The sequence below is a fragment of the Hippocampus zosterae genome, chromosome 15, assembly GCF_025434085.1.
Source record: "Hippocampus zosterae strain Florida chromosome 15, ASM2543408v3, whole genome shotgun sequence".
Taxonomy (NCBI): Eukaryota; Metazoa; Chordata; class Actinopteri; order Syngnathiformes; family Syngnathidae; genus Hippocampus; species Hippocampus zosterae.
In genome coordinates this window covers 2,615,194-2,632,670 of record NC_067465.1, presented here as the reverse complement: position 1 = coordinate 2,632,670, position 17,477 = coordinate 2,615,194, and the positions used below count along the sequence as shown (strand labels likewise).

The 17,477-nt window shown below is 44.1% G+C and overlaps 2 protein-coding genes and 1 long non-coding RNA gene across 5 annotated transcripts in view; 1 reads left to right on the top strand and 2 right to left on the bottom strand.

The window, feature by feature from the left end:
• Positions 1 to 4,814: 4,814 nt before the first annotated feature.
• Positions 4,815 to 9,033, bottom strand: LOC127615953 (uncharacterized protein KIAA0040). Its single transcript, XM_052087326.1, has 2 exons — positions 8,672 to 9,033; positions 4,815 to 6,103 (listed from the first exon to the last, which is right to left on the bottom strand). Exon 2 carries the CDS (start codon positions 5,862 to 5,864, stop codon positions 5,532 to 5,534), a length of 333 nt encoding a protein of 110 aa, XP_051943286.1. The 5' UTR covers positions 5,865 to 6,103; positions 8,672 to 9,033; the 3' UTR covers positions 4,815 to 5,531.
• Positions 8,095 to 8,598, top strand: LOC127615964 (uncharacterized). Its single transcript, XR_007967008.1, has 2 exons — positions 8,095 to 8,364; positions 8,415 to 8,598. It is a non-coding gene; the product is annotated as an uncharacterized LOC127615964 (long non-coding RNA).
• Positions 9,034 to 13,442: 4,409 nt separating the features above from the next.
• tnr (tenascin R (restrictin, janusin)) overlaps positions 13,443 to 17,477 on the bottom strand; it is a 111,058-nt gene continuing 107,023 nt past the window's right edge. For all 3 annotated transcript variants that reach the window (XM_052087258.1, XM_052087260.1, XM_052087259.1), the window contains one exon: positions 13,443 to 16,109. In XM_052087258.1, the coding sequence (XP_051943218.1) occupies positions 15,990 to 16,109 (120 nt within the window). In that variant the 3' untranslated portion in view covers positions 13,443 to 15,989. The remainder of the gene's footprint in view (positions 16,110 to 17,477) is intronic.

Sequence of the window (17,477 nt, the reverse complement as noted above, 5' to 3'; positions counted from 1 at the left end):
GTTGATCCAACCCGCTCAACGTTCCCGATCCACATCACTTCATGACCCGGTGGACCAAATTTTTTGACAGTCAGTATGCCCCTTTATCTACAATCAGCAAGCCCCCGCCCAAAAAAAAATGTTGCTCACTGCTGGTGGTGCTACCCTCCCCCTCAGGTGAATGCTAGCCCTCGTGGCACTTTAATCTGCATGCTCCTTGTTTAAAACCCTAATTTGAAAACCTAAATCAACATTGAGACCCTAATTTGAAATCCATCCATCCATCCATCCATCATCTACCGCTTATCCGGGGCCGGGTCGCGGGGGCAACAGCTGTAGCAGGGAAGCCCAGACTTCCCTCTCCCTAGCTACTTCTTCCAGCTCTCCCCGGGGGATCCCGAGGCGTTCCCAGGCCAGCTGGGTGACATAGTCTCTCCAGCGTGTCCTGGGTCTTCCTCTGGGTCTCCTCCCGGTGGGACATGACCGGAACACCTCACCGGGGAGGCGCTCAGGAGGCATCCGAATCAGATGCCCAAGCCACCTCATCTGGCTCCTCTCGATGTAGAGGAGAAGCGGCTCGACTCTGAGCCCCTCCCGGATGACCGAGCTTCTCACCTTATCTCTAAGGGAGAGCCCGGACACCCTGCGGAGAAATCCAAACCAAATCCAAAACTTAATTAAATGCCTCATTTGAAACCTTAGCCCTTGTTCAAAACCTAAGGTAACATATGACAGCAACACACACACACACACACACTATTACAACTTACACTCATAAAACTTTGTTTGTCTGTACTACTAACAGTATTACTTTTATCACTTACTGCACTCGTACTATAAAAACTCACAACTGCTATTAGAACTACTTCTACAAGCAGTATCACAATTGCTACTGCCATCACTCCCGCGACTGCTACCATTGCCACTCCGAGTACTACTCTACAACCACTTTTACTATTAACTATTAAACTATTAAACTATTAAAAGCTCTCTTACTTCTACTACAACTACTACTACTAATAATAATGTTCTTATCCCAACAGCCCACTACTATGGACTGCATTTACTCCTGCTAGCGCTACCACAATTAGCATCATCAATTGTAGCACGACAAAAATAGCATGTTAGCGCTGCTACCGCTACCACCAGCAGTACCACAATGACTTCCATGACGACTACAGATTCTAACGGACTAATTACAACAACTACCACAACAGGAAGAGGCTCCCATCAAGTGACGACTCACGTTTCCTCATAAGAATGTTGAACAACTTACAGGAACTGCTTGTGTTCTGCTCTTTCAAAATAGTTTCCCACGTTTCCCCAAGAATTTCAAAGAAGCTGAAGCGCTGTCTGGACCAGAGCTATTTTTATGATAAGGTCATGACACATTTAAGCACATTTAGCAATTTAGACATCATCGGGCTATTCGTGTTATTATTATATATATCGTGTTATTACTCATTTTTACATTTGTTTTGAAATTAGAGCATCTGTGATCACTGTGTCACTGATTATGCTCCACATTAATGTCTCACTGTGAATACATGAAAGTCACTGTTCCAGCTGACATTTCCAAGAAAGGACGTCTTGAAAATGAAATGACTTTCCACCCACGCACTCACTTACAAATGACGAGAAGAGATTGGATGCCGCCATTGCTCCGCTTACTTTGGAGCCAGAGTAAACATAAAGGGGGGGGGGGGGGGGGAGAAAAGTCCGACATCTTAAAATAAAGTCCCAACATACACACACACACTCGCACACACGAGAGCTAATATGGCAAATGAGTGTCTGCCCGAGTCAGTCGGGTTGACACATTCGCATGGGCTCAGCCTGAGCTATTTTTTCCATGACAGCGTTCGGTGGTCTAATAAGGGAGACTTTGTTTAACTCGTAGACCACTTGATGGAAAGAGCAGAACAGGCAGAGGGCACAGCAAGCAGCCATTCAACCATTCTTTCAAAAACAAAAAACAAAAAAGAAAAAAAACCCAGACTTGCAGCAGTTTATTGCCACTCCTGTTGAAATGTACGATCAAAATAAACATACAAATAAGAGAATACACTTGGTGTATTTAAAACAACCACGTGGCGTAGCCCTTGAGTTGTCTACCTTAATGCTAATGCTAAATAACGTGAACAACAATATAATTGTACGGTCATACGGGGTATTCTTTAACCTCTGCAACTATAGTTAGTGCTGCACTGATGAGCTGAGAGGAGTGTGTGTGTATATAGATAGATAGGTAGATATATATACACACACACACATGCACTTATATATATATATACTGATATATACATACCGTCTTACTGTGTTTTTTCACAGTGAATGCAGTCAGCAAGTTGCAAGAACAAAATGTAACTTTTGTCCCCTGAGCAGTTCTCACATTTGTCAAGGAAATACCTCCCCGCCCCCCTCCGCCCCGAAGTGTATGTGGCTGCATTTGTATGTTCATTAAGTCAGCTCATTTCAAACAGAAAAGGAATACGTAACAATGAAAGGTAAAAACGCACTTTATTTCCTTGCAAAGTGTGTACAGCGCACTCGGCCTTGATCATGGTATCTGTGTGTTATCATTATGTGGAGGATGATATAAATACACCTGAGTGGAGGAAGGATTGAAAAAAAAACATGCTGCTTTTTTGTAGTTAAAGGAGAACAGGTACCTCAGAATTTTTATGCATTAGAGAACAATACGATAACATTGATTGAAAACCCCAAAATACTGTAATGTGGTGCCTTGAGATATGAGCTGAATTTGTTCCTTGATGTTGCTCATTAAGTCACAACTGAAAAACTAACTACATGCCCTCATTTCATCCAGAGTGTGAAAAGTGGATTTGTATATGTATATTGAAATACTTTGTTTTTGATGTATTTTGATTGTTGGACCTTGCATCGAGAAATATTTCAAATTATAATAATAATAACAATAATAAAGCACAATACTTCCTCCTAAGGCCACGAAACAAGTGCAGCGGCTTTCCCACAGCACAAACCATCTCCACGCAGGCCTTGCGTATTTGCGTATTTCAGTGCCATCATGAAAGGGCCTCTTTCTTTGTTTATCCCAGCAGCTCTTGGAAGCCCGATGCCAACGTATGCTAATTGCGCAACCCCGCAGAGATGCTCGCACCTAATTGCGCTTTGAGACGTCACAAATGCAAGCCCTGTGGCACAACTCATTTGAAGCCCCCCACTTCCCCCTTCCGAAAAATCATTTGGCTTTGCTTACCTTTTTCGACATGCGTAAGACGGAACAGCATGCTGATTTTCTTTTCTTTTTTTACTTGTATTCATTTTTCTTGGGCTCACATAATATAGTTTAGTTATCATATGAAATCAGCTTTCATGGCTTCAATCATTTTAGGAGTGTTCTCAATTTTTTTTTCTCCCAAAATTAGAGTGACATGTTTTTAACGCTTCATATTGATAATACTAAAATATTATGTGTGGTGCAGGTGTTTTTTTTCTTGTACATTTTGGCTGCCATCATCATGTTATGCATTGTCGTATTTGTGACGTTGAATATATGTGCGCCTTTCAAAGGTGGGCCTGGCCTGTTGGGTGACGTGAAAGTTAGCGAATGATATGTGAAACGTCTAAACAACCGGACCGCAGCTGTGCGGTGATGTAACTCAAGCCCACTTGTGCTTTGCAATACGCACATTGCGCTTTCGCTTTAGTAAATGTGAAATCATCCCAAATTTGGACATCCTCTGTATTTTATGTACTCATTCCTCCTGGCTCGAGTTTATTACTACGTTAGTCTCCAATCATAATGCATACAAAAAGAATCACTGCAAAATTCTGTGATATAATAATCCATGGGCAGCCCGGTAGTCCAGTGGTTAGCACGTCGGCTTCACAGCGCAGAGGTTCCGGGTTCGATTCCAGCTCCGGCCTCCCTGTGTGGAGTTTGCATGTTCTCCCCGGGCCTGCGTGGGTTTTCTCCGGGTGCTCCGGTTTCCTCCCACATTCCAAAAATTTGCATGTCAGGCTGATTGAACACTCTAAATTATCCCTAGGTGCGAGTGTGAGCGCGGATGGTTGTTCGTTTCTGTGTGCCCTGCGATTGGCTGGCAACTGATTCAGGGTGTCCCACGCCTACTGCCCGAAGACGGCTGGGATAGGCTCCATGCACCCCCCGCGACCCTAGTGAGGATCAAGCGGTACGGAAGATGAGATGAGATAATAATCCATGATATAAGCATGATTATATATTTTTTTAAATCAGCGATGCAAGCCAGCCGCAAAAAGTCAAAAGTCCATTTCGTGATTGATTTCCTGTCCACCCCCATTCAGTTTCAGCATGAAAGTAAATTCCCGAGTAAATCTTTTCCTGCCTTCCTATATCCGAAATCAAGCCCTTCTGAACTTTCATCTAATTCTCTTAATAGCAGCTCCCACACACTTTCTCCACCCACGACTTGATCGACTAGGCTGGGTGAAGATGAAGTGCCACTTTCCATCGAAAGCCATACTAGATTGTCTGAAAAACTGTGCAGAGTCACTATCATGCAGAAACAACCACATACACACCAAGGGTGCTACACACCCGCTGTCCTGTCAAAGCCAAAGGGTAAGCAGAGCTGCATTTTGTTGGATGCAGGAAAATGCATTGTTCAAGCCCCATCATCTGCCATCATGTTGTCATGATCTCCATTGCTACAGTATAGCGCCGTGGTATACAGTTGCTCCCTTGCATGCAGTTGAGTAAAACTAATTTCAGTGAAATATGATTCTTTCAAAGTATGACAGCTTGACAGGTATTGCTGCAAATGCCCCGCGGGACATACCTGAGCAACAAAGCAGTCCGAGACACAAACTAGCAACGACAGTAGCAAATGCATGCCTTGAATTCATCAGTGAAAAATCAAGAGCAAGAGGTATGGGGTTTTTTTTTTGTTTTGTTTTTAACTTTAAAAGTGAGCCATCATATATAGCTTGTGACAAGTAGACAAGGTTACAACCGGCCTTGAAAACTGCAGTGGCCTCCTGAATACAGACACGACACATTTCACCGGGGAACCTGAGGAACTTTTACAGCCCCGCTATTCATGAGGCAGAGGGACCTAAACACTGCCGTGAATAAGAAATATCTCTGATTAAATCACAAGTGCCTAAAAAGCTCGATAATTGCCCACGGATCCCACAAGATGACAGCAAAGCACTTCATGGAGCTCCTCAACCCACTTCAACATTGCTCCGTTGGCACCAGGAGCAAAAGACGCACTTTTGTTGCTCGGCCCTGAGCACAAAAACAGCAAGTTTTCCAGCCAATAACAGGAAAGGGTAAAAAAAAAGAACAAAAAATAAAACCCAACCCCCCCAAAAAACTGTCAAAAGGCAAATATGCGATGCCGAACTGCATCTGCGTTGTCTGCCGGGCTTATGAATGTCTGTACCGCAAACATTATAAACATAGAGCTCCACATACTACACAGCGAGTACAACATCTCACTACTTTCAACACTGCTCGTGAGTTTTTTTCTGCCATCTTTTGCTGTCCACTGAAAGGCTTCCAAACGATAAAAAATGACTTTCTACTCCATCGGCAGGGCCACCAGATCGGGCATCATCTGCCCTGTCTTGACCGATATCCACAAGTCATCATTATTGGCCGAGTTTTTCTTCTTCTTCTTCTTTAATTCCAACTTGCCGGCTCCGCCTCCCCTTCCGCAGCAACAGCGGCCGTTGGCATGGCGACAGCAGCAACAGTGGCAACAGACTGCAAGCGTGGCGACGAGGACGACCAGAGGCAGCGTGAGTAGGACCACGAGGCACACGGTGTTGTAGACGCCTTGGTGATGTTTGGCCATCACGAAAGTCCAGAGATGGTCGAAGAAGTTGCGGATGCCGTCCGCCGGCCCTTCCATAGCTTCACGACACAAAGTTCCTACGTTGACTTCATACTTTCAGTGGCTTCCAGGAAGGCGAATTTCCATTGTGACTTCAGTTGTTCTTCATGGGGCGGCCAACGCAGCACTTCTTTGGAGTTTCATTTTCAAGTTTCACTTCCTTCAAGTGGACGAATCGGACGATGCAATTCAAGCCCAATGACGGCAGAAAGTAAAATTTCAAGGTCAAACTGTGATGACTGTCGAAGTTGCAGTTTCTGTGGAGCAAAGGAAAACAAACAAACGAAAAAAATTAGATGATGACTGATACATTCCTGTGTTCCCTCGCTATTTGCTCGGTAACTTCCCCACCGCGCAAAAGGAATTTGTAATTGCTTATAAATTCCACAATGTTAACTAAAAACTCTTACAATCAATTCACCATTGATAAATGTTACCACAATGCTATTAAGAACCCGTTAGACGATCTCAGTTACCTACAGTAACTACACGTAAGTCTACTGAACCTTAAAAGCAACCTAAATACTCAACAAAATACGGCCTAAAGGACCGAAGTACTCTAAAAATCAACGAAATACTCCATAAGGTGTCTAAATACTCTCAAAATCTGCAAAATACCCCAAAAAGTGAACTAAATACTTGACATTTACTTAATTAATGCTTAAAAGTTACCACAACACTCCTAAATTAACTTAAATAGACCCAAAAAGTAACCTTAATACTCTCTAATCTACTGCAATGTATCCTAAATTCTCTGAAATATTGTAAGCTAGCTAGTCTTCAAATCTACGAAATAGACACACCCCTCAAAAAAAATCTACTGAACTCATTCATTCATCATTCATCTTCCGAGGCGCTTGATCCTAACTAGGGTCGCGGGGGGTGCTGGAGCCTATCCCAGCCGTCTTCGGGCAGTAGGCGGGGGACACCCTGAACCGGTTGCCAGCCAATCGCAGGGCACACAGAGACGAACAACCATTCGCACTCACACTCACACCTAGGGACAATTTAGAGTGTTCAATCAGCCTGCCATGCATGTTTTTGGAATGTGGGAGGAAACCGGAGCACCCGGAGAAAACCCACGCAGGCCCAGGGAGAACACGCAAACTCCACTCAGGGAGGCCGGAGCTGGAATCGAACCCGGTACCTCTGCACTGTGAAGCCCACGTGCTAACCACTGGACTACCGGGCCGCCAAAGTTAACTAAATACACTTAAAATACTAGACTATGTAATATTCCATAAAAGTTACCGAACCACATTCAAATAGATTGAAGTGCTCCCTAAAAGTGACCCAAATACTCTTCAAATCTACAAAATACTCCTTAATAATTACGAAAATACCCTCATATCTACTGAAATACTCCCTTTATCTCCTCCATAAGGTACTTCAAACCATCCTTGCTTTTATTGTATCCCAGGACCAATCCCAGAGAGTGTCTCGAGACTTTTGGTGAACCTGGCGTCTTTGAGAACTGCGCGGCTCACACCCACACACGCCTGAGAAAAGGAGAGGGAGCTTTTCTCATCTCACGTTTGCAAAAAAAAAAAAATTACAATATTTTATGACTTCTACTTCAACAATACAAATGAGAAAGAACAAGAGAAAAATATCCCGATCGCTCTTATGCCATTCCAGAAGAACACTTGACTTTCTTGTGACATTGTGCTCCACTGAAGGATTCTTCAGTGCAGGAAAAGCCAATTGATGCGCCTCACAAAAGCAGGAAGGGGCTGAGAAAAAAAAATGTGATGATTGCATCAGGGGGCTGCTTTTTCGGTGGGCGCACGCGTGATCCAAAAGCGCAGAAGCGGCGACAGAAGGCATGACAGGAATCTTTAATGACTGGCCTCCAGCACCAGTTTGCACTCTGCAACTTATACTGCGTTTCAAAATTTTTTTGTTGTCGTTTTGTTGGTGGATTTTATCAGAAGGCGAAAAGCTCAAATGTTTTTAATGCTTCTCACTTCCTGGGTTCTGATCAAGTGTTTGATACACACTTCTGAAAATTACTCACAATAAGGATATTCACTGTGGGGGGTGGGTGGGGGGGCAATATGCAACACTGTAGCTCTATTCATCTCCGACAGTGTTATATTTTCAAACACTTCAACAACATTCCTAGAAAATCGCAGTGGCCTATGAGTGATTTCCTTATTCGAACAGGCCTGCAGCCAAAACACCCCGCAGAAAAACCGTGCAAACTCCACACAGAAACGTCCAAGCTGAGAAAGCAGACACATGAACCACTAGCGCGAAAATCCTAGGTTGGTTTCTAGACTGAAGGAGAAATGTTGAAGATTTTTTTTGTAGGCGGGGGGGGGGGGGGGGGGCGGTAAATTCCAGTGACCGAAAAGATGTATTGATATACACCGTAATTATAGCCACCCCCCATTCAGAGTTCCTCAACCCATGCCCGGGTTGCGGGGGTGGGTGAAGATCCAGAGCCACTTTCAAGCAAGGAAATCGACTTAATGCAACAGACAAGCAGGTTACAGGTGAGTTACAGTCTGGCCGAGTAGGCCAGTTTTTTGACAAAAACACATCTAAACCCCGCGACTGGCCGAGTCGGGCGAAAGGCAGACGGCAGACTACCGGATTGGTCGCCGGTCAGTCACAGGCACAGGTCATTTCTATTCTCCAATCACACCATCAATCACCGAGGCTGAACTGAATCCAGGCTGCTTGCACCGAGTCACTCCACAAATTTGTAACATTCTTAATTGTCATCCGAGGGTAGAAAAAAAAAGAATGAAGTACAGTCAATCTCTCCCAACTTTCCAGCACACGGAACATCCACAGCAGCTCATTGAAAGTGACGTTACCTTACCTCAGATCAGGCCTCCTCCTCGTCGGCTCAATCAAACGTGCCGTGTCTCTTGTGTGCTTCTTTTTGTCACCCTCACACAAACATCATGACAAGGCTTCACTTTCTGTTCCTGTTTGCTCTTCTAGCCCCATCCCCTCAACCTCTAACAACATCCTCCTCCTCCTCCTCCTGGCTTTCAAGCATGTGTGTGTGTGTGTGTGTGTTATAGTCACAACGTCACCACCGCACCCTGCCCACTTTTTGTAAGAATGGGCCCTCTGTCTGTTCTTGCTTGTGTGTTTCCTGCATGGATTCTTGGGCCGGTTTTTACTGTACTTGCGCATGAGCAACGGGGTGACGTCGCACTGAGTCAGGGGACGAGCCAGGCGAGTGGAAACGTAACGGGACGCGTATGTCTTTAAAAAAAAAAAAAACCTTGTTGGAGTTGCTCCCTTTCAGCACAATAAGACTTTGTCACTGTTAACAAAAACACATCTCAACCCCGCGTCTAAATGCGGAACAAACGCGGGAAATGCAAGCTGCAAAAGTATTTGAGTGCTCTACCAGGTAAAAGATGCACAGTGCGTGTTTCTGTGCACGCACACGCGCGCACACTTAGAGAGGCCCGCCTGTGGCATTGTAGTTAATTCTCTTTCTGGCTCAGTCAGGCAAAAGAGGTTTTTCTTCCATTCAAAGTTTTGAAAAGAAGAGAGCGAGAAAGTGTGTCGGTAACCAGGGCAGAGCTTTTCTAAAAAAAGGATTTGGAAATAAAGTGAGTGTGCGCCTCGACCAAGCGACAAGAACATAAATCGAGCAAGCGGCGACATTGTTAAGGGTCAACACAGGACGAGCTCAATTAGAAAAAGTGTAAGAAACACAGACCACCACAATGACAACTGAAATTGAAAATTTTGCTCCAAGAACTTGAAATTCATTTGTCCTCTTTCTGTTCATTATCTTCATTTTGTCGCGTTTCTCGGCGCCACACTATTACCAGGGCGCGCGCGTGAATGTTCGATTTGAACATTTCAGCTTCTCACGTGTTGCGCTGTCAATGTTACCCTACCCTGGCGCTTCGGAATCAATAGAAATCAGCATTTTTCGCCATCCTCGGCTGGTCACAGTGCTTGTTACCGTACATCCAAGTTTGACGAGCAAAAGCACGTCAGTAGCAATTTGCACACACTTACGCTAAGTCCTTACAATGTGAAAAGCCTTCTGAAAACGCCCCCCCCCCAACAAAAAAAGGACGGTTTTGTCAACAATCCTGCCAAATTTGAACAATTAAAATGAGGCTTCAAATTGTGAAAAATCAACCATACTTTGTGCTCTCTGAGGCTCATGATTATTAAAAAAAAAAAAAAAAAAAACTGTGGGTACGTTCACAACAAGCTCACAGTGCTGCCGTGGCAAAATGGAAGAATCCTAGTTATGGCTGCCTCATGTTTCAGCCTGTAAAATATCAGCCACGCAGGCCTCCAGGAACATTCATGCTGTACACACTGTACATTTAAAAAAAAAAAAAAGCTCCAGCTGAATATACAATCTGGTGATTTTCATCTAAACTACTGTAAATAAGGACTTCCATCATGGCTCCGGATCATTCATCAGCGTTTACCCGAGGCGACGAGACAGTGACGAGCGCAGACGCCAGCTGGGATACGACCCCACGGTGTGCAATTTTTTTTTTGTTTTGCGCATTATATGCCCAAGATAGCTGCAACTCTCCTGCAGACATGATGAGGCTCGTCTCATCAATTTTCATGAAGCCGTGTTGCCTCCGAGCCATGAACAAGCACACGCAGCGTCAGTCAGGGACTGAACGAAGGGGGGGGGGGTTATTGGTGGCGGTCGCCCATTTGGTACCTGGACCTTCCACTGGAGACTGAATCCACCACTTAAATCCCAAAGTAACTCTTGGGCCGCCGTGTAACTATTTGAAGCATGAATGCACAACATTATTAGTAGCACATTGTTTGCTAGTCTTATTAAACAGAACATATTATGCAAAACGGACCTTTTTAATTGCCTGTATACAAATAGTCAAGACTCCGGAGTGCCTGCCCACCCGTCAAGTGTGAAATTAAACAACATGAATGTGAGAAGGGGGATGAGTTGAGAGGAAATGAGAGTGGTTTTGTCAGTATCTTTAAGAAACACCATTTGCTTGGCGTTTCCTGGAACGAGACGCGTCTTTTGTGTGCGGTCATGAACATGCACAACACTATCGATGCGTTGGTGTGTACAGAATCTTTCTTTTAGTAAACAGTAACAGAAGACGTAACGGCAATTGCATAAAGCAGGCATGTCCAAAGTCCGGCCCGCGGGCCAAATCCGGCCCGCGTTCGAATTTCATCCGGCCCTCGACCCCCGTCATAAAATCAGTGCCGTCTGGCCCGCAGGTTGGGCGCAATGGAACACGTGTTGCATTGACTGGGGTCTCGTAGACTGGTGAGTGATGTTTCATAGAGTACTGCTTCCCTCTAGTGGCTAAATGAGTAATAGCATACACTAAATGAGTAATAGCATTTAGACACTAGAGGGCATCACTCACGAGTTAACAAGACATCACTCCGTTTTTATATTGACTGATATGTCATATTTCAAATTCCTGTTTCAAATGAACCAAAAGAAATTCTTAAGATTGTTGAAATTAAAATAAAAATGGAAATGTGAAACAGACTGGCTTACTAAAATTTGTTGAACAATATTGTTGTTCAATGTAAAGAATGTCAGCCAAGGTCGGCCCCCCGACATTTTACCACATAAAATCTGGCCCCCTTGGCAAAAAGTTTGGACACCCCTGGCATAAAGTATAAACGTTCCTCAGGGGCTTAAAATTTGAGTCATTGGAATGTTGGCAGTATTTTGTTGCATGGCGGTTCCACAAAGAGGAAGTCCCTGCAATTCGTATGAACATTTTGACGGATTTTTCAAGAGCCAAGAGGGTTCTCCTGCTTTTGTACCTTTAACACTTGACAAGGTTAAAGGTAAATAATCACACTAGAGTCCAATCCGTTGCATTACTGCAGCTTGTCAAGCACGTCAAGGGACCAAAATAGACTGCCATTGTCGGCCTGTTAGTAACATTGTGTTGTTGCTTCCAGTCATTGTTTGGAAGCAGCACGCTTGTGATGGAAACTGCTCCTCGGGGCCTCGGCTTACTACACTCACTAGTAACAGACATCTAAAGCACAATGAAGAAGAAAAGATTCCCCGCAGCACGATGCCCCCAACGATACGGATGGTGTGTCGGGGTCATGTGCATTGGTTGTTTTCCACCATGCGTTCAACAAGCTGAACCCGAAAATTGCCCATTTTGGTGTCATGTGACCACACTGTTGCCGTGTCTCCAATATGTCAGTTGGCAAAGTGAAAACAGGAATTGAGCAGATCAATGGAGTTCACTCACCATCTTTACTCACATGTGAAGGCATTCACTGATGGGAGATCCGAGACGGCCCTCAACGCCGCTTTGAATCCGCCTCGGACGTCGTCTCCTACCTCGTCCTGAGCGCCTGGAAGTACAGACAGTTGACACACAAGCCCCGTGCTCCACATACATCTGTTAAATATTCAAAAAGCACTGTGGCTACCTGTATATAAATGTTTTTCATTCCACTTCTTGCTGCAAAGGGTTCCTGAGAGAGGCTGGTTGTAGATTATGGGTTTAGGTTCCAACACATAATTTTTACAGTTAATTATTTGAAAAACAAAACAAAAGAAATGACTTAGCAGGTCCTTGGGCCAGAGGTGATGGACTCAAGTCACACGCAGGGTTGGACTTAGCATTGAGGAACACATAAAAATTGAGGAATAGAGTTCTCTTCTAAAACACAATAAAACCCCTAGCTAGCTAAGCAGCTAGCTAACGGGCTAGCTTAAAGCTAGCTAGCTATGCAGCGGGCTAAGTGCCTAAATATTCATATTTTTATTTTATTTTATTTTTTATTCAGAGTCACCTCATGAAACAAGTACCATGGAGGGAGCAAAGGTGATAAAATGCAAATGATTTTGATAAAATCAGTCAAAAGAGAACAGCAAGAGCAACCTGAGCAAAGTTTGCAACTCAAGATAAAGAGACACAATGACGAAATTTAACTTTGATGTTCACTATCAAATCCACATACATTTAATTCAGTGTTTCTTTTGTGTGCCACTTGAGGGAGCCTGCGTACAAAACTTTGAAAAACGCAGCGAAGAGGAAGTGCAACAGCGATTGGGGGGGGGGGGGGGGGGGACAGGACGAAAAGTGGGTAATATGTTTGGGATGGATGTGTAATTAAGTGGAAATGCCAAATCGCTTTTTGAGGAGAAATGATAAGAGAGGTAGTCGCAGTGTGCGGACACGAGTCTTTCACTCGCTTTGGCTGTCCTGCTCTGACCTTTCTATAAAGCGTGTTCACTTTTAACGCCCTGCAAGCCGATTAGTCACCATCTTGTTTCTGCTGACCTGACACTTGCATGCATAATTAGCGAATCATTTGAATACACCGTGATTAAAGAGCGACTGTCCCAAAGTGCTGAATGCAGAGCTTTGGTGTTATTTCATAAGACTGAAACACTTATCCACTGCATGCATGAGTGTCTTTCGGTCATGTGCAGGAAACGTCTTGAACAGGAAGCTGTTTAAAAAAAAATGCTCGTCACCCAATACAATACAAAGACAATACCTGCACTCAAGGTTGCGCGGCAGCGTCATGCTTTGGGCCTCATAAAATGGACCTGAGGCCTTAGTCAAGATGGAAAGCACTTATTTCTATTCCAAGCAAAATTGAAACAGGAAATTGACTATTTGAATATTTTATTAATATGTAGAAAATGTATTATAAAAGGAACTATATCGTACACGTTTATGTCAAACTAGAGCTCAATTTTGACAGCAATATCCAACGGTATCCAACAACAAATCCCAAGTTTTCAGCGTGTATCAGATCTTCTTTTTCCTTTTTTTTTTTTCTTACCCAACAGGCAGCAGTACATTGAGCCAAACCTTTGCATTTACATGGCAACATTTCAAATTTGCTGAAGTTACAGTGTCACACTTAGTACAAAAGTACACCTGCAAAAGTAAACCATGAGTGTTTATATAGTGACGAGGACATTTTCTTTTGAACCACTTTTACAGTCACCTGAAACGAAATTACGCCAAAGTGGTTATCTTGACATTGCAAAAAAAAAAAAAAAAAAAGTTTATTATATTTTTATTTATTTTTTTAGTAGTGAGAAACTTCAAATGAAGATTCAGGAATACTCATTTGTTAACTTTAGTGTCTCTTGAACTGGAATGGGCAAGGAATTACAAATTGGTACTGTGATGGTTACAAACAGATTGTCGGCGAACTTCAGAGTAACCTTAATCTCTCAAATACACTTTTTGTACTAAATCCCAAGTAATGCGAAAGGTAAAAAGTCTGACATGACGTAACATCCCTCATATTCCAAAGCACATTCAATGTTCCATTTGTTCCTCATGACGCCCAGAGACAAACTCCGCCTAAGTGGTTAATGCACACTACAAGATGACCTAACTCTAGCGGCGATCACGATCCAAGATGGCACAAGTATTAACAGAACCCCGGGAAATGTCGCTACCAACTATTTCAACAAGTGACTTGAACCCGGATCGGCAAATGTGACGTAATAAAGACAAGTGGAACTGCGATGTAGTGGGAATCTTTTTTTTTTTTTTTTTTTTTGGCATTCGTCTACTTCTAAAAGACGAGATATCTTCATGGCGACACGACTACATGATAAATGAAGAGGTTGAATTGAGTCTATGCTGGCATCAAAATTGGAGGAAGTTGACAGTATGAGGTCAGGTTGCAACTTTAAAGGGGGACATATTCTGCCAAACTGTTTAATTTGGCGGATAAAAATAGTGGGAGCCCATTAAGTGTGAAATTAAACAACAACGGATCACTCAATATTTTGGGGGCTGTTAGTGAGGGGGGTGGTTGGTTTATATAATTTGACCCATGAGGTTTCCTTTTTTTTTTTAATGTTGGTGGCATCATGAGTCCATTTTTAAAGGTTCACGTGAACAATTTGTGCAAGCACAAGCGCAGACCGAACCTCATTATTTGTATGCTTGTGTTTTTTGACATGCCCGGCTTCTATCTGTTCCTATTTCTTCGTATGGTTCGCAATCTTTGGTATTCAAACCATCACTATGACGAGATACAACACACACTGCTTGAAACTAAACTAAAAAAAATAAAAAATGCGACAACTACGGAAATTACGTTCAATGCACACAGAAAATAAAAGATTAATATATTAATCATGAACACAAATACGGTATATTGCAAGGGATGAGTCCGACGTGAGAGAATGTTTGTGAATCTGAATGTCCGACTTGAATGCTCCCATCTCTTGAGCCTCTTTCACACAGAAATCTCCCAAAACATGAACCGAAAAAGTTCACGTACATTTTCAACAGAATGCGGCAAGTCAGGACGCCTAAAAAGGTTTGCCGCTGAAATGATCCAATTTCACACCCAATGATTCTTCATTTACGACAAGTAATGCGTCTTTGTCCGGCTTTCTATGGCGGTGACGTACGGATTTTTGTCACGAATCTCGTCCTGGTTCTGAAACGGTGGAATAACGCGGGCGCAACTTTGCTCCAACATTTTTTTTTTGATGACACAGAAGCCAACCTGGGAAATAAAGAGTGTCAAAGAGGCCCGCGTTGTCCTTTTTACACCAATGTAATCATGAAAAGGCATCAAATCAAAATGGGATGGACCTTTGCCACAATGTCAGTTATAAAAATATATTTATATATCTTACAGTAACGGCCTTTAGCGTTGTTGTTAAAAGTGTTATTGGTAGTGGCTAAAATAACGCATCCTGGTTATTGTTTCTGCTGTTTTTTTTTTTTTACAGAAAGCAGAAGAATTGTCATTCAAAGAGCGGAATAAATTACATACAGTTTTCTTTATCTCCCGGGAGGAAGGACAGCAGGGAAAGACGGTTCTACGTGGATGCGAGGCGGAGACAAACAGAGGTCGGACGATGTTTTCCTTTGATGCTCGCTGCTATGAATCAAGATTGCCAACCACTTGCTGCTTCATTAAAACAATTCAAACGAAAAAAAAAGAAATCTTGACTATTTTTGTTATTTACAACATCAACAACAACAACAAAAAAAAGGACAGATTTTTCATCATTCCTTTTGGAGCTTTAAATTGAATCATAAATTTTTTTTTGTTTCTTTTTACCTTCAACTGCCAAACAAAAATGGAAAGGACGAGCATCATCATCAAAACGGTCGCCCGAGCTCAAATCGGTCTCCGCCTCTCAATTAGGAGGGCGCTCAGGCAGGCAACCTATACGGGCGCCGACCGCCTCCTCTTGCTGCTGATGCTGCGGAAGTTGAACGGCCGCATCTTCATCTCCACGAAGGGAATGGAGAACTCGTGTCCCTTCCAGTGGTACCAGTTAATTCCCTGCAAGGATAAGCAAAGAGTGATTTTGAGAAAAGGTGCGTGCGGAGGCGGGGTTGAAGGACTGCGGGGGCGGGGCCATGTTTCATTTTAAGACATCCACAATTTGCATTATATCTCAAGCGTGTCCTTAATGGGCGGGTCCAAAAAAAAAAAAACTCTCTGGACGATAATATGTTCTGTCTAAAAAAATATATGAATACATACCTGGGATTCAAAGTTAGGATTCTTAAACGCCCCAAAAAAAAATATGCCACTGGCAGTAAATGAGTCCAGCAGAAAAATCCACCGCTATGATCCATGTGAGCGGTCGGCCATTTTGCCTTGTGGTACCACGAGCTGACGACTGAAAATTGTCACGATCTGCCCGAAGCGATAATGATCGCTCCGTGCAGAACGAAAAAATAAAGGATTGGATCCCCGGAAAACAGACAACGAAAGAATCTTCTCAAAGCAAAGAGTGTCTTTAATGACAAAAACAGAAAGAGCCCGACAGGGAAAAAACGGAAACACAAAACGCTGGTCAAATAAGGACCAGGGAAGAAATAAGGAAACAACTGAAAACGCTCGCTGAAAAACAAAGTGCGAGGAGCTACTGATTAGGCAATATCTAAGTATTCAATTTAGTGACTAACGCGAATGGCAAGAGTCAAGGCCGCAAGGCAAGAAGGCAACGAGTAATCTACAAATAGAGGAGTTAGCACGAGAGATCAATGGCACGGTGAGGAATTCTCCGGCAGTGGGAGAACTGCCGGAGTCTCATTAATATAGGAGGGTAATCAGCCCGAAATTACGGACAGGTGCGCAGATGGCGGGTGAGAAAACCCGCCACCTGCTGGCGGACACGCGACGTGACAGTACCCCCCCCTCAATGGACGCCTCCCGGCGGACTACCCGGCTTGGATGGATGTGTAGCGTGGAAGTCGCGCAAAAGGGATGGATCAAGGATCCAGGAGCGAGGCACCCACTGCCGCTCCTCAGGCCCGTAGCCCTCCCAGTCGACCAGATACTGGAACCCCTTTCCCCTGCGCCGAGAGTCCAGGATGGCACGAACCGTGTACACCGGGTCACCGTCGACGACCCGCGGAGGGGGCGGCGGCGTGGGAGGAGGAGCCAAGTCACTGGAAGACACGGGTTTGAGTAGGGAGACGTGGAAGACGGGGTGAACCTTCATGGTGGGCGGCAGCCGGAGCCTGACTGCAGACGGACTGATGACGGCCTCGACCTCGAACGGTCCAGTAAATCGGGGTCCCAGTTTCGCAGACGTGCCGGCCAGCCGAAGATCCCTAGTCGCCAGCCACACCTTCTGTCCTACCACGTATGAAGGAGCCGGGCGCCGGCGACGATCCGCGATCCGCTGGTTCCTGGCCG

Bases quoted from the DNA above. Each gene is read 5' to 3' on its own strand.
- LOC127615953 (XM_052087326.1), bottom strand. From the start codon at position 5,864: ATGGAAGGGCCGGCGGACGGCATCCGCAACTTCTTCGACCATCTCTGG.